The 16,981-nt window shown below is 47.7% G+C and overlaps 1 protein-coding gene across 11 annotated transcripts in view; it reads left to right on the top strand.

Moving 5' to 3' along the window:
* ERC1 (ELKS/RAB6-interacting/CAST family member 1) overlaps positions 1 to 16,981 on the top strand; it is a 96,183-nt gene that overhangs the window by 57,713 nt on the left and 21,489 nt on the right. For all 11 annotated transcript variants that reach the window (XM_066590951.1, XM_066590950.1, XM_066590949.1 and 8 more), the window contains 3 exons: positions 3,823 to 3,954; positions 9,651 to 9,811; positions 15,904 to 16,051. In XM_066590951.1, the coding sequence (XP_066447048.1) occupies positions 3,823 to 3,954; positions 9,651 to 9,811; positions 15,904 to 16,051 (441 nt within the window). The remainder of the gene's footprint in view (positions 1 to 3,822; positions 3,955 to 9,650; positions 9,812 to 15,903; positions 16,052 to 16,981) is intronic.

Here is a 16,981-nt window from a genome sequence, read left to right as displayed (position 1 = left end):
TGTTGCTGGACTACCAGTCCTGGATTAAAGAAAGTTGGGTCAGTAATTTTCTTCTAGCTGCAGATGACCATTCGGTTTGCTTAGTGCCTGACATTCCGGATTAATGGACATTCACTATTGGTGGTGTTGTTGGTTCCGAATTAGAAGATTTGCAGCTGGTATTCGCCTGGTCAGCTCAGGATTCTGGTTGCTCAGTGCAGAGTTACCAGAAATTGCAGACTAATAGATTCTGGATTAAAGGAAATGTACTGCATGTATGGGTTTATAAAGCTGCCAGACAGAAAATGTCTAAGAGATTACAGTCTAATACGTGAAGTAGGGGGTCATGTGACATCGGAGGCTGTATATATAGAGCTCTGATGCTGCTGCCAGCAGGTTTGGGGTTTTGGGTGGGTTTACAAAAGTCCCAGTTTTAGAAACCTTCTGGCCTTCATGGTTTTGGCCGGAATTAATAGCACAGGACGTTCAGAAAGTAAGATCAGCGTGTTCCCGCAGACGCCATCTGTGCGTCCTGCCGTATAAATACCCTCGCTGCACACTCCCTGCTCTGTGCTGTCCAAGAGGGGGAAGACGAGGTGACGCATCCTTAACCCCAACAACCAAAAGATGGCTGCCCCTACAACTCAGACATTACACGCACGGCGACGCAGTGCAGTCAACGGTGCCGATCCATCAGCAAAATAGTGAATTTAAAAGGAGTTATAGGAAAAAGAAATATAAAAAATAAAGGTTTTCACCCTTTTTTTTTTTTTTAACGTTTTTCTTTATTTTTGAACTTTCTGGAAGAATTCCTAAAGATACTTCTGAGGTTTCTGCCGCTTTCTCGAAGGTCTCGTTGCTTGTCAGTCGCGGGGATGGAAATATTTCCAGAACATCCCCGAAGCCTTTCCTATTAGCGTCTGGCAGAGGGGCAGTGACAGAGGATCCATTCACTGAGACCAACGCGAGAGAAGACGGATTAGGGCCCCCGAAGAATGTCTCCAATTAGTCAGCGGGGGCTCTGCGCGCCCTCTCTAAGAGCCTGTGATTTAGGTGCTTGGCCTCTGCGTCTCAGGTTGTTTTATTTGGAAGGATGAATTCAGGTCCCCAAGGGACAGTGGTTTTGGAGACGTGCCACGGAGCTCACTGAGGGACCCGCGGGCGGCCATCTTGATTCAGAGAGCTGGCATGGGGCCAGGGTGTCCAACGCAGGGTTTGCGGTTTGGGCCATCTCCAGCTCACCCAGCCTGTTTACTTTGGACAAGCAGAGTCGTTTACTGGATGTGTCTTGCTCTGAGCCGCGCTGCCCAGGAAGTCGCAGGATGAATACTGCCACGATGGCCTCCGAGACCGTGACCCTATGAGCGGCAGACGGCAGCTCAGATGACGCGGCCTCAGAGGAGACGTCTCAGCGGCACTGGACCCGGCGAAAATAATGAAAACACATAAAATTACATCATTTCGTATCACTCGGAGGTTGTGGTTCAATATTTTGCCATTTTCAGGATCTCTGCTCGCAGTCTTCTTGATTACACCCGTCCTGTGGTATATATTACACAACTGCACTGATACATTGTAGCAAACCCATCCGATGCTTCTCTGCTAGCGGCTGCAGCGTTGCCAGGACAATCGGGCGCGTTTGAACGTTACAGTACAGTAAGCAGAGATTTTGAAATTGATGACGAATGAAAACCTAATGTTGCAATTGAGGTAAATTCATCCCATCATAATATTGTAACCTGGATTTCGGCAACGTTCCACGGCAGGACACAGCCGGATGTTGCTTGTCACCCAACACTTGGACCGCTGGACGTGGATGTCAAATACCTCACCAGCCCCACCGGGCCCCTAATGCTTCGGGAGCCGTTTAACGTCCGTCCCCTCCTCCACATTGGACTGATCCTGCAGAGCATCGCGCCCGGTTTCTGGCAGGGGGCTCTTACTTTGCAGGATTATGATCTGAGGCTTTCTGTAGCGCTGGATCATGTCAGGCGAATTATTGGAAGCGATGACAGAAGATACGTCCCCTCGCCGTATGCACAACGGCCTAAACCAAACAGAAGGGGCGAGAGGGCGTTCAGTCCAGGAGCTGTTCCTGTATGACTGTGTTCTCCACCCGCACCCCAACGTTTAAGCCACCTAATAAACTTTTTTCTCTAGAGAATGAAAAGCTGTCCTGACCGAATACATCTCACAGCTGAGGGTTTGTTACATTAATTTCCAGTCTATATAATCCTCTGTGAGGTGAACACATCCGCAGCTCCCTCCTGTCCTGATTGATTGTTACAATGTATCAGTCTGCAGTCTGGATTGGATAAATCCTTAGTTGTGAGAAGTATCCAGTCTGTGCAGCTTCTGGAATGTATTCACTTACTAACAGCAAGCAGAGTTATTACATAAGGAAATGCAAAATTTGTCGTTACGAGTTTGCAGGTGACGGCCCTGTAAGAGAACTCTGGGGGTCATTACCCACAGGGTCAGGGCAGGTGACATAAATATGTGCCCAATCAGAACACATTAGGTTAAGTGACAAGTCGCTACGTATAACAAATTTAGGGGTGTGCATGCTTACAAATGCAGATGATTCCTATTGGCTCTCCCATTATGGCCAGATTTTGGATGAGCAGAGCCGCAGTACAGCAAGCCTCTAGGTTCCGTGTTTTGCGCGACGTTTGCTGGACTCCACAAAACGACCCTAAACATTGATTTGGCATGTTCACTTTCATCTTCCCTCCCCTTTTTTTTTTTGCTCTTGGCTCAGCGAGACTTCCCGAAGATCCAGCTTCATTTCATCCTGACCGTCTGTAGGTGATCATCAAACGAGCGTTTCCTGATCCGAAGAGCCACAAAAAACCCGAAGACTTAACACAAACCCTTTCCGTGTAATAATAATAAAACAGCCCTCCGTGTAACACAATCTGCCCAGCCGCGCTCCTGAGAAACCCACTTCACACCCGCATCTGGAACTGATTTACGTCCCTTGCCGCTGGGGTCCCAGCTGCAACATCTCCACAGGACAAACTGTTGGAATTAGGGGGGGGGACACTCTTGTATGATATCATCAGGCTATTCTGCAGAGCTTATAGTCAAATCTCCCCAACTAATGCCATGTGGGGTGCAAAGGACATCGCTTCTCTCAGCTCATGGTAGAGTGGGGGGCAGCGTGGTTTGCCTCCGTAGAACGGTATAAACCTATGCGGGTCCAAGTCAAGGAGGTCAGGTCACCCTCCGCTCCTAACAATCTGCGTTGGGGGCTATGGCGGGGAAGCCGTCTTGCTTTTGGTTCTGGATCTTTAATTAAAGGGAAAGTCTACCTCCTCTTAGGAGACCTCTTCGAAACCATCGTGGGCTGTTACTTTGGACCCCCAATAGATTCAAAAGGAAGTAGCAATACAAGGAGGGGGTTGGGTGGTTCTAGAAGTCTCCGAGTCATGACCAAGGGGCACAGGATCTCCAGAGATCTGGTAGCTTACATGATTTTAGGTGTATTTCATCTTTAAAGTCTGCTTCACTAACCGGAGACCTCTCCGAACGTTCTTCTAACGCCGCCCTCTGCGCTCATCGGACACTTTACTAACTACTCTCATCCTCAGTGGTGAACGCTCTGTACACTGAACCTTCCTATCACTCGTTGTTGCTTTCTCTTTAACGCTATTTGCTCAAACTGCACCGAAGGACACAAGACGTCTGCCATCTTTGCGCTGGACGCTAGCTTTGATTTTCATCACTTCTGCCACTAACCTCCTGCTTCTCCTGTGGTTGACGGTCTCCTTTCCGCTGAGGTCTCTATGACCGTTTCTAGATGCACAAAAAACGCCTCACAGTCTGCCTTCCTCTCCGCAGGATGTCATGCATCAGAAGGACGATCGCATTGAAGAGTTGGAAGAGGCTCTGCGCGAAAGCGTGCAGATCACCGCCGAGCGGGAAATGGTGCTGGCCCAAGAGGAGTCCGCGAGGGCCAATCTTCAGAAGCAGGTCAGCCGCCTGGTACCTGGGACAGTGTATCTGTTCACTGTAGGCCTTAAAGAGCCCATAAATCAGTCCCTCAAATGTCTACTGTGGGGAGGTTGTGTCGGTCTTTTCTGTAGCTCTGGCATTCTATTAATGAACCAGGAAGATTTGGATGAACAGCACTATAGCTCCTCTCCAGATAGGGCAACACTGCATTGCATGGGGTGCAGTTATTTGTACTTCATACTACCTCCTTTCCTCTGACTTCTACAGTTGGGGGAGGATCTGGTGACCCCCAAATACACCAAATGGTCATCCAGCCCTACACTACAACTCACAGCATGCCCTGAATTCTGAAGGGTTTAGGTCCACTCATGTCTGACTGTTCTCTGTGCAGCAGTTTTAGGGGGTTGTATACTGTGGCTGGTGGGAAGCTGATGTCCCAGGTAAAAATGTGGTTGCTTGGATGGCTCAGTGAGATAAAAGGATGACCTGGTGTATGGAGGAGCTGGCTCAGTGGGAAGATGTAATGGATTGTTCTTTATAAAGTACAGATTGATAGGAAGGGGCAGCCAAAGTAACTGAGGCAGGTTAGTGGATTACATAATTTACGCAGTGCTTGGCTCAGTAGTAAAGTGTCCCAGTACTCAAATTGGCGTCTGTGTAGCTCAGTTGGCGATAGCCGGCTTAGTAGGTTTGTCACTTGTTAACCAAGGAGAGACTTCTTTTACATGAGCTCTTGGAAGTGTTGGCTCAGTAGGAATGTGTTGTGTGAGTTTGTTGGTGCAGTTTGATGATGGAGCAGTGTGCGACTCAGTAGGTAAGTTCATCATGAGAGCTCCGCAGAGGATTCTGTTGCACAAGTTGGTAAGAACTTAGTGTGTGGATCAGCAGGGACACGCAATTGTGTTCACTGCCTTACTTTCATCACACAGGTTGGTAAGGAAATGGTGTGTGGCTCAGTGGGAACATGCACTGGCCTTCAGTAGATAGCTCTGATGCACAGCTTTATAAGGAGTTAGTATGCAGCTTAGTGGGCAGGTGTTCTTTTAACCACATTAAAACAGTAGGAGTTTGAAGAACAGGATAGTAAGGAGATTATGTGCCCTTTACTATCACTGTACCAACCTGTGCAGAGCAGCTAGTGTGTGGCTCAGTGGGAAGGTGTGCCATGCCCTGTACATTAGAATGTCTTTACTCCCAGCATGACACTGTGCTAGTATAATTGCATGCTTTCCTCCTCTCTTGTGTTTCTTTTCCTGTCTAAAGCTGTCTTGTGAAGCGCTGCACGATGCCGCTCATCCTGCTTTTAAATGGTGCAAGGTATAGTGAGCAACCCGTGCCCTGTCTGCTGTGACCTTCCTTTCTGCACCTGTCCAGCCTGTGCCACAGTGAGCCCTATTCCCTAGTGCCGCTGCCCTCATTTTTCACCCTCTGTCTGACCATATTGTTATTACATTCAGTGTTGAACAACAGGCTGTAAAGTGAGATGCTTTCCCTGGAGATTCTCTGCTGACCTCTAGTGGCCACTATGAACATTACAGTATTTATACATGAAAGTACAATCTGACGTTGGTATTTCTTTACATGCTGGTAATACTTAATAATCTTATAGATCACTATAATAAATTTGGACAGTGCCGAGTAGTCGTCTCCTGTCTTATCCTAGTCAGACTGCAGATATATCTTAATTGAGCAGTTACTGTGCCAGAACCTGCTGATATGTGACCGGATAAACACATTATGATTTGGGCCTGTAACGGATGCCCCAGGGTGACTAGGGGGCGCCCATGAGCTTGGCACATTGATGTGAACTGTTCAGCTTTATAAGACCTCATCAGTGCTGGACGTCCATCACTTCTCACAATGTTAGTAGACCACTATGGCTGGAGCCGTGTTCAGGAGAGTTGGCCTGTCCGTTAATTTGTCACTAGTGACCTGGAGGAGGCGCTGTGGACCTTATGCCTCCTCCAGCCCACTAGTGTCCAGTGCATTGACTTCTTGCACTTCGCTGTGTCTCCATATAAGACGTTTTCACTCATCAACAAGACGTCTCCTGAAATTTTCATCTCCATACTAAATCGTAGCCGGTGGCGTTTGCGGCGCCACAGGGAGATCGGGCTACGGCTGGCATGAGCCAACCAATAATAAGTCACGGCTACCTGGCGCTGCCCTCGCCTGTCTCTTGTTTCCTTGGCCGTCTTGCCTTTCCTCTTGGCAGCGGGATCCGTGGCGCGGCGGATGTGATTTGTCTTAATAATGAGATCTTCCAGATTACTTGGTAAATTTATCCCACTTCGGTTTATTTATTCGCCTCGTTAATCGCATGTCGCAGGATAACTGATTATTAATTAGTCTCCTCTGTCAATCATCAGTGAATCCGGGGTGGTGGTGGTGGGGTGTTCTTATAGCACAGCTGCCACATTGTAGCGTGAGATCATTACATCAGTGAGGGGGTTCAGCTAATCAAATCCGTGAACTCTTACCTCTAAACCAAAGATAAGAGGTTAACCCTTCACGGTCCTACAGACAGATCTCCACCCCACGGGTAATCATTTGCCCTAACGCCTCATGCAGGACAGACCTTTAACCCTTTGAGGGGATGTAGGGGTGCCATTAGTGTCCCCAAAGTTAGATCACATGACTCTTCGCTCATGATGGATATAAATAACACACACACACACACACTTTTTTCACGTCTTCGAAGAAGTGGGCAGTTTTCTTTAGACTTTAAACTTTCCAGCTACTGCCTTCTGCCACATTGTAACTATGCTCAGTGACATCCTGCTGGGAGTTGTAGTACCACTGCAGCAATCGACCGTGTGAGAGTAACAGCAAGCAGAAATCTTAAACTGTACAACGCTTTATTTTGCGGCGGAAGATGACACGTTGAGCAGTACATGAATTGATAGGGACGTGTCTAGCTGTACCAAATAACCAATTCAGCTCTGCTACATCTGCATCATCTAGGTGAAGTGCGACCTACAGTCCTGTGTAAATTTGCACATGACATATCTGATATTGCTTTGAGTTGTGCCTAAAGACCAACTCGGCTCTACTATATCTGACAATATTTTGAGAGGTTTATCGTTGGATTGTTCTAATATGGTGTCACTGCTCCCCCCTTTGCGGAGTCGGAGCTACACAGCACCCCACCCTGGCGGCTGGTGCTCCACCCCCTCCCTCTCCCGCAGACTTGCTACACCGGACATCCCACGCAGGTACAGTGACCGGAGCAGACAGCGAGAGCTTGTTCCCAGCATCATCTCGATCCGTATTATCCCACCACAACACACACCAGAGAGATGATGGGTGCTGCTCACAGAAAAGCCGGTCTGCCTCGTGGAAAAAAGACAATCACTCCCAATGTGCTTGCTGCAAGTACGGATTCCCTTGACTCGCTGACCTTGGCTGCTAAACTCCGAGTCATCTAATTATGATGAGCTGGTAATCGGAGGGTTATTATAGATGCCGTGAAACCCCCTCTTGTTCTGCTGCACACTGCTCGGGGGCTCCTTAAAGGAATAGCAACATCTCTCCGTGGTAGCAGCCTGTGCAGAGTGCTCTTCCCCTTTAAAAAGTTGAGGTTCGGGCACAAACGTTATTTTGCTCTGTGGAGAGGGGCGCTATATAATTATATACTAAGAAAATGGAGGGTGAGAGGGAAGGGGCATTATATACCACACCCCATAATGTGATCTCCAAACATGGAAGGGCATTATATTTCGCACCCCGTAATATGATCCGGACTGAGTTTGTTTCAGTTTGTCTAAGTGACATAAAGTAGTGAAAACAGAAATTAAGTGGCTGATAAAAGGGAGCAACAGAGTATTTACCTGCCCCACAGTTAAGCCCCATTTACACGGGCCAATTATTGCTCAAAATTCGCTTAAACTATGTCTTTTGAGCGATAATCATTGCATGTAAATGCTACCATTGTTTGCTTTTCAGTCGAACAATGATTTTTAGTTCAGTGTAAAAACCATTGTTTGGCCAGGCAGCTGATAGCAGCGACCGCACGCTGTGATTGGGAGTGCTGATAAAATTGTATTCAGCTGCAGTCCCTTGGCAGAACAATGGAGCTCTATGCAGATAACAGACCACCTGTTACAGCGAAGGGAGGCTCATTTGCAGGCAAATTATGCTAATAAGGTACTAATGGGAATTAGTGCCCATTAGCAGTTTATGCAAAATGATCATTCAGACTGTCATTCTCACCATAGACCCATTTACACACAACGATAATTGCTCAAAATTTGTTCAAACGATGTATTTTGAGTGATAATCATTGCGTGTAAATGCTACCATCATTTGCTTTTCGGCCGAATGATGATTTTTCGTTCAGTATAAAAACCATCGTTTGTTCGGCTGGACAGCTGATAGCAGGGGTCGTACACTGTGATTTTCCATGGTAGCGCTGATAACATTGTATTCAGCTGCAGTCCCGTGGGAGAACAATGGAGCTGTATGAAAAGAACAGATCACCCGCTGTTATCTGCATACAAGAAAGGGAGCCTCCTTTACATGCAAATAAAGCTAATAAGCTACTAATGGGCGTGATCGCTGAAACTGTCATTCTCCCTATCTTTTGAATGAATGATCATCTTTGCGTGTAAATGGAGCTTTAGCCTCCGACCAGAATGATATCAAGGTAAAAGATGTTGTAGATCTGTACTACAATCAGCCTCTCCCCAGCTTGACATGGCTGATAACAAGAAGTAATAGAGTGTATCCCTCTGTCCTACAGTCGCCTCTCTGACTGAAACCTGGGAGCAATACACTGTATTCACTGGTCTGCATCTCCCTAGCTCAGAATGGGAATGGCTGCTAACAAGAGACAACAGATGGTATTCACTTGTTCTACAATCCCGGTCCAAGTGGCTGATAACAGAGGATATTCTGCTTTGCTAACTGAAATGGCTGATAACCGGAAAGGATAGATGTATTCACCTGTTCCACAGTAGCAGCATAACAAGGTTGATAACAGGGAGCAACAGATAGTATTAAGGCCCATTTATACGCAAAGATGATTGTTCAAAATTCGTTCAAAAGATAGGATGATTGACAGTTTCAGCGATCATTTTGCATAAGCTGCTAATGGGCACTAATGCCGATTAGTAGCTTATTACCTTCATTTGCATGTAAATGAGTCTCTGCAGCTGTATGCAGAGAACAGCAGGTGGTCTGTTCTCTGCATACTGTTCCTTTGTTCTGCCATGGGGCTGCAAGCTGAATATAATTTGCGTTCCCTGTGGAGAACAAAGCATGCGGTCCTATCAGCTCTCTGGGCGAACAATGGATTTTATGCTCACCTAAAAATCATCGTTCAGCCGAAGAGTGAAAGATGGCAACATTTAAACACAATAATTATTGCTCAAACGATGGATTTTGAGCAATAAGCGTTGCATGTAAATAGGGCTCCAGCCTGTCTTGCACTCTGCATACCACAAACTTAAAATGGCTGATAAGAGAGGACAATAGCTTGTTTCCCCTACAGCTGAAGTGTCCTTTACCTCCTTCCAGCTTGTTAGTTCTTTGTTGTGACTACCTACAGGGGCGGCGCTGCTGCTCTCCGCTCTGTGACTCTAGCTCTGACTCTCTCTTCTGCAGGTGCGGCGCTGCTGCTTTCCGCTCTGTGACTCTAGCTCTGCTTCTCTTTTGCAGGTGCGGTGCCGCTGCTCTCCACTCTTTGATAATAACTCTGCCTATCTCTTCCACAGGTGGAGGAGCTGATGATGGCGATGGAGAAGGTGAAGCAGGAGCTCGAATCCATGAAGGCAAAACTGTCGTCCACCCAGCAGTCGCTGGCAGAGAAGGAGATCCACCTGACCAGCCTGCGGGCCGAGCGGCGCAAACACCTAGAGGAGGTCCTGGAGATGAAGTAAGAGGCTCCTCCCCTCTCATCAGAAAACGCCCTTGTATTTCTATTCATCTCAGTTTTCAAGATCTGTGCTTGCTGTCTGTGAATACAAGCATTTATTCTTTACTGGTTTAAGCTCCACCCTGCGCTGAAGCCTTCAGCCTCTTAGTGTAGACTATCCTCTAAGGCAGGGGTCCCCAACCACCAGGCCGCGGACCGGGGCCGGGCCGTTGGGTGTTTAGCGCCGGTCTGCGGCACCGCCGGGAACTTTTGCTCTAAACACAAGGTCCGCGGGCAGAATCCGGCTCGCTGCCTTGTGTTATGTGGCCCGCGGCGTGCCGACGCCGCTAACCACTGAAGCGATTACCAGCGGGGGCGCCGCAGCTCTCTGCTGGTAATCGCGCTGATCCCGGCGCACACTGAAGTCTGTGTGCAGCCAGGATTCTCCTCCCCGAGTCCCCTGCTCATTAGTTCCGCAGGAGAGGACTCGGGGAGGAAGCGTTACGGGCTGCACACTGACGCCAGGGCAAGCAGACAGAGAGCGACAGTAGGGAGGAGGTAAGTGTATGGGTTGGGGGGCTGGCTATTACAGGGGGGTGCCTATTACTGGGGGGTGGGGGTTACTTATTACAGGGGAAGGGGCTGCCTATTACTGGGGGGCTGGTTATTACTGGGAGGGTGGGGGCTACTTATTACGGGGGGGGTGGCTGCCTATTACTGGGGGGGGCTTGCTTATAACTGGGGGGTTGCTTACTGGGGGGTGGGGGCTACTTATTAGAGGGGAAGGGGCTGCCTATTACTGGGGGGGGCTGGTTATTACTGGGGGGGGTACTTATTACAGGGGAAGGGGCTGCCTATTACTGGGGGTGCTGCCTATTACGGGGGGGGGGCTGGTTATTACTGGGGGGGAAGGCTACTTATTACAGGGGAAGGGGCTGTCTATTACTGGTAGGGGACCTGCTTATTACTGGAGGGGGCTACTTATTACAGGGGAAGGGGTTGCCTATTACTGGGGGGGCTGGTTATTACTGGAGGGGGTGGGTGCTACTTATTACAGGGGGAGGGGCTGCTTATTACAGGGGAAAGGGCTGCTTATTACAGGGAAAAGGGCTGCTTATTACAGGGGAAGGGGCTGCCTATTACTGGGGGGGGGGCTGCTTATTACTGGGGGCGGGGGCTACTTATTTCAGGGGGAGGGGCTGCTAATTACTGAGAGGTGGGGGCTGTCTATTACTGGAGGTGGGGGGAGATAAATTATATGCTGCCCTATGTGTGTGCTGGGGGGGGGGGGATAGATTATATACTGCCCTATGTGTGTACTGCCAGGACATTCTAAATGTCATAATTAAATAAGAATGCACTAAACTCCAACTCCCTTCATAACCCGGCCCATATAACCAAAGCCCCGCCCATGTCCCGCCCAACCCTGCCGGGCCTTGTAAAAATGGTTTTGCTTAAAGCCGGTCCCTGGTGCCAAAAAGGTTGGGGACCACTGCTCTAAGGTAAGTCCTGTTCATGGCTCCAGCCTCTGGATCTTAGTAATGAATGTTTATTCACTACCAGCACGCAGAGATCTTGATATATTGGAATACAGTCTAAAGATGTAGAACTTATCCGCATGCACCGATCAAGCTTCATAAGTTTTTTTACTGGCCCTTTAAGACGCTTTTTGTCATTGTGTGGTATCTCCCCTTCATCATCTCGTGGGGGAACCGTAAGATAATACCAACTACGCCTGACAGAAGTTTGCAACCTGCTAATTAACAGTCCTTAAGTGAATTCCCCCCTCGTGTTTGAAATCTACTGGAATTGCAAAATCCATTTCTTCCCTTGTAATATCCTCCGTGAAGCATCGACCTCCGACCCCAGGAGGAAGAACTGCTGCGTCCTTATGATCCGCAGCAGTTTGGTCAGCAGGGACCTTCCAGGAGGAACTGTAAGTTCCTTGCTCCTTTAAAGGGGTACACCATGCTTGTTGGTGAAGTAACCCCAGCTTGGACTACTGATCCCAACATTGTCTAGATCCTGTATTATACTCCAGAGCTGTACTTTCTATTCTGCTCTGCTGGTGGAGTCACTGTGTATGTACATTACTTATCCTGTACTGCTCCCAAGTTACATCCTATATTTATACTCCAGAGCTGCACTCACTTTTCTGCTGGTGGAATAACTGTGTACGTACATTATCCTGTACTGATCCTGAGTTACATCCTGTATTATACTCCAGAGCTGCACTCACTATTGTGCTGGTGGAGTCACTGTGTACATACATTACTTAGCCTGTACTTCTCCCAAAGTTACATCCTGTATTATACTCCAGAGCTGCACTCACTATTCTGCTGGTGGAGTCACTGTGTGCATACCTTACTTATCTTGCACTGATCCTGAGTTACATCTAGTATTATACTCCAGCGCTGCACTCACTATTCTGCTGGTGGAGTCATTGAGGAGATTTCGGCTTTTGATCCAGCAGAACTATGAGTGCAGCTCTGGAGTATAATACAGGATGTAACTCATGGGTCAGCCGCTGTAGAGTAACATCTGTAATATTGTCACACCTGTCCTATCCGTCCCCATGTAGACGCTCCCATTAGTGGCCGCAGCACCTCCCGGGCGCCGCTATTCGCTAGCCGCGCATTCCTCGAGCACAAAGAGCGATTCTCTTTATGTGACCCTCGAGGAGGTAGAAACCTCCCATCAGTTTAAAATGTAATCGCTTACGTGGCAAATGAGGCGTGAAAAGAGTTTGGCAGCGGTGAGGAAGCTGGAGCCAGGGCCCCCCACGGCCCCCCATCCCAGGGAGGAAAGTGACACCAGGTCAGGATTAATCAGCGGCACAATAATAGAAAACACAATCCTTAATCCTGCGCCCCCTCACAAAGGACCTATTGTGCAGGCTTGAAAGAAATGGGGGAGGGTGGGGTGCAGGTTGTAGGTATTAGAAACCATCAGACTGGGGGTAACACCGCCTCCAGACGCCAATAACCCCTCGCAGCTAGGAGTCGGAGGGTTAAGTGCAAAACTTCACCCATATAGAGGCCCATATAAAGAGAGCTGGGTCCTAGTGCCGATGTGCTTGCCAGGTGCAAATATGAAAAATGCTCTTGAGCAACTGCACTACTAGTCCCAGCAAAACCGCCGACGGGAGCGTCTCACTTATAAATCTTTGCATCAAGTCTGCTTCAAGGAAAGCTGGGTGACGCCCCGTGTATCGGGACTTAGGGGGGTGGGATCTTGGGGCAACCCTCTGCGTGCGCCTTCCCCCACAAGTGTGTTCCTCAGACATCTGGCTGGGCTCCAGCAGGAGGGGCGTTGCTAAATAAGCTTCAGGTGGGGCTCCGGACCCCAGGATAGATGGAGCCCACTGTTCCCTCCCGTCACAAGATCATACGGTGGGAAGAGCGATCTCAGTATCTGCTCAGGGTGCTGGGAAAGCTGAGTACCCCCTGCTGGTCAGTCACCATAGCGGACAGATTTCCACATGGGTGGAGGAGCGCCGCTTCTCCCTGGTGGGCCGCTGCTGTGCCAGTCTTTCTAATTGTCAGTGTCTCAACATCTCCCGTGGCTGAAGCTGCCATGTGATGCTGCAGACAGTGACCCGCCTGTAGGGGTCAGTCAGCTGGGGCCGAGGATTACAGTGCTGCATCTGGAATGTAGGGGACGGGGTGCTGCTGGGAAGTGGGGGCACCCAGGAGTAAAGGCCCATTTACACGGAGCGATAATCGTTCAAACGACAGATTGATTGACCGCTTTGAGTGATCATTTTGCATAAACTATTAGGTAGCTACTCAGCTACTTAATGCATATATCTATATTACACTCAAGTTCGGCACTAACAACCAATCAGGTTGGATCAGGGAACCCAAACAACCAATGAGGTTGAATCAGACAAGCCAAACAACCACTGAGGTTGCTGGAATTGTGAATCAGCAATGAGGTTGCTGGAATTGCTCCATAGTGCCGAACTTGACTTTTATTGAATCTTTATAAAAAAGAACTTGATCAACAAGTCTCAAATAGGACACACATATAGCTAAAAGAGAGTACTCCTTAAACAAAATTCCCAGAGATGACGGAATGGCCGTATTTCGGGATAGAGAATTTAAAACTATACAGCTTTAAAAGGAGTAGACCATAGAAAGTTCAAAACAATCAGTGATTTGCTACAGAATTATGTAGTGTAGCTATAACCTTTTACTCAAAGGGTCAAACTAGCTAGTACGTTCAGAAGTTTCTCAGAACACCAACAACCTCGAGAAGTCTCCGTAGCCCTCTAATCGAGGGGTTAACTCGGTGATTGGGTTCAGAATTTTTGGAACTTCACACGTTACCCCAGCCTAGTTTAGTGCACAGGGGTATACATAAATCCCTCTAAATTGCACTCCAATAGAGACTTCAGGGTAATCTCAGCAGAAAAGAGAAGATCCACTCCTCCCAGATCTAGTCCACTATATATAGATAACTTCCCATGTGGCTATATCTGATGGAGAATAGACCATTGATAACTTAGAAAAAATTCCAAAATTGATTACTTCCAATCCAAAATAAGGAGAGGAAAGATAATCCATCAATTATATGGAATAGTCTTAGAACGTCACTTCTTAAGAAAAATTACGCGGTTCGACGCGTTTCTGCTACAGTTAGAGTAGCGTCATCAGGAACCAAATTCCATATCTGGACGTCAAAAAGTCAGTAAACAACGTCCTTAAACTGCTCGACAAAAATTAGATTGTAGCGGAAGTTGTAAAGGTAAAGGAGAGGTAGACGATGCTAGCATTCAAAGGGTTAATGAGAGAGATTCCCCCCTAGAAAGCAATAAGAACGAGAGAAGGTAGCCGCCAGCCTACCACAGAGGAATTTTTTCTAAGTTATCAATGGTCTATTCTCCATCAGATATAGCCACATGGGAAGTTATCTATATATAGTGGACTAGATCTGGGAGGAGTGGATCTTCTTTTTTCTGCTGAGACTACCCTGAAGTCTCTATTGGAGTGCAATTTAGAGGGATTTATGTATACCCCTGTGCACTAAACTAGGCTGGGGTAACGTGTGGGTTCAGAATTTTTGGAACTTCAATCACCGAGTTAACCCCTCGATTAGAGGGCTACGGAGACTTCTCGAGGTTGTTGGTGTTCTGAGAAACTTCTGAACGTACTAGCTAGTTTGACCCTTTGAGTAAAAGGTTATAGCTACACTACATAATTCTGTAGCAAATCACTGATTGTTTTGAACCTTCTATGGTCTACTCCTTTTAAAGCTGTATAGTTTTAAATTCTCTATCCCGAAATACGGCCATTCCGTCATCTCTGGGAATTTTGTTTAAGGAGTACTCTCTTTTAGCTATATGTGTGTCCTATTTGAGACTTGTTCATCAAGTTCTTTTTTATAAAGATTCAATAAAAGTTATATTTTAGTTCTGAACCCTACAGTGACAAATTCAGTTTGACCATCTGGTGTTCCCCCTGCTCCAGTGATTTATAGTGCCGAACTTGAGTGTAATATAGATATATGCCTACTTAATAGCTTATTAGCGTGCAAATGAAGCCTTTAGCTGAATGCAGTTAATAGCCCGAGGACTCTTATCTGCATTCAGCTCCATTGCTCTCTGGCAGGTGAAGTAGCTGAAACAATACTATCAGCACTACCCGCGGAGAACTCAGTGTGCGGTCCTGATAAGACCACAGGATGATTTTTAGGCTGGCTTGAATTTAGCGATCAACGAGCAGTGCACGATGGCCGCACGTTCAGACGCAACGATCATCGCTTTGTGTAAATGGGCCTTTACAGAGAGGTCTTGCTGGTACAGGGTGGTAATTACCTGCTGGACCCTGTAATTTACTACCGGGCTGTGGGGGGTCCTGGTGGCGTACAGACCTCCCAAAAGTACATGTAACCGCATGCCGGAGAGCAGCAGCGTTCATAACCCCACAGCAGTAAAGAGCGTTGCAGAAGAGGAGTGTGCGCATTGGAGGGTGCTAGTGAGCAGAATGTTGGTGCGACAGTGTCGTGCTTTGAGGAGCAGGGTCTGCGTTTTATGATAATGTGGCCACAGGGGGCGCTGTTTGATGGCATGTTTCATTTTCTGACCTGATTGCTCTATTTCCTCCCTACAGGCAGGAAGCGCTACTCGCCGCCATTAGCGAGAAAGACGCAAACATCGCGCTGCTCGAATTATCCTCGTCCCGTAAAAAGAAGACGCAAGAGGAAGTGGCCTCGCTGAAGAGGGAGAAGGATCGGCTGGTGCAGCAGCTGAAGCAGCAGGTGAGACGCTTCTTCATGTACAACATCCACTTCTATCAGCATTACATGGATTGCTTTAGTACTCCAGTCACATCTAGAGCTGCGTTCACAGCTCTGCTGGTTTCCAAAGAGCGATGCATTGTGGGACCTAAGGTGATGGTGACACAGAGCTGGGCTGTCGGTCACATCAATGACTGCAGAGACTTTGTAGGTCAAGTTGGAGAATTGTGGATGCAGCTTTGGATGTGATTAGAGCGTGACACATGTTAAGAACCACGTGTTCTGCAGTCAGCGAAGGCATTTAACGCTAGGAAAAAGTGATATGGAAAAGGACCTGGGGGTATTAGTGGATAGTAGACTAAACTGGAGTAACCAATGCCAGTCAGCTGCTGCAAAGGCAAATAAAGTCTTGGGGTGTATTAAAAGAGGTATAGGGGCGAAGGATGAGAACATTATCCTCCCACTATATAAGGCACTTGTCAGGCCCCACATGGAATACTGCGCACAGTTCTGGTCACCGGTGCTCAGGAAAGATGTTACAGTGCTGGAGGGGGTTCAAAGAAGGGCAACTAAACTAATACATGGAATGACGGGACTGGAATACCCAGAGAGGCTATCCAAATTGGGACTATTTACTCTAGAAAAAAGACGGCTAAGGGGCGACCAAATAACCATGTATAAGTACATAAGGGGACAATACAAGGATCTCTCCCATGATCTGTTTACACCCAGGACTGCGAGGGTAAAGAGGGGACATCTGTTACGATTAGAGGAAAGTAGGTTTCATCACCAACATAGAAGGGGATTCTTTACTGTAAGAGCAGTTAGACTGTGGAACTCTCTGCCGGAGGAAGTGGTGATGGCAAAATCCATAGAGGAGTTTAAAAGGGGACTAGATGTCTTTCTGGAGAGGAAGGATATTATAGGATATAAATCTTAGGTTAATTGTTA

This window comes from Eleutherodactylus coqui, chromosome 2, assembly GCF_035609145.1.
Source record: "Eleutherodactylus coqui strain aEleCoq1 chromosome 2, aEleCoq1.hap1, whole genome shotgun sequence".
NCBI classification, from domain to species: Eukaryota; Metazoa; Chordata; class Amphibia; order Anura; family Eleutherodactylidae; genus Eleutherodactylus; species Eleutherodactylus coqui.
The sequence above is the reverse complement of the archived record's forward strand: the minus strand, read 5'-3'. Positions and strand labels throughout refer to the sequence as shown.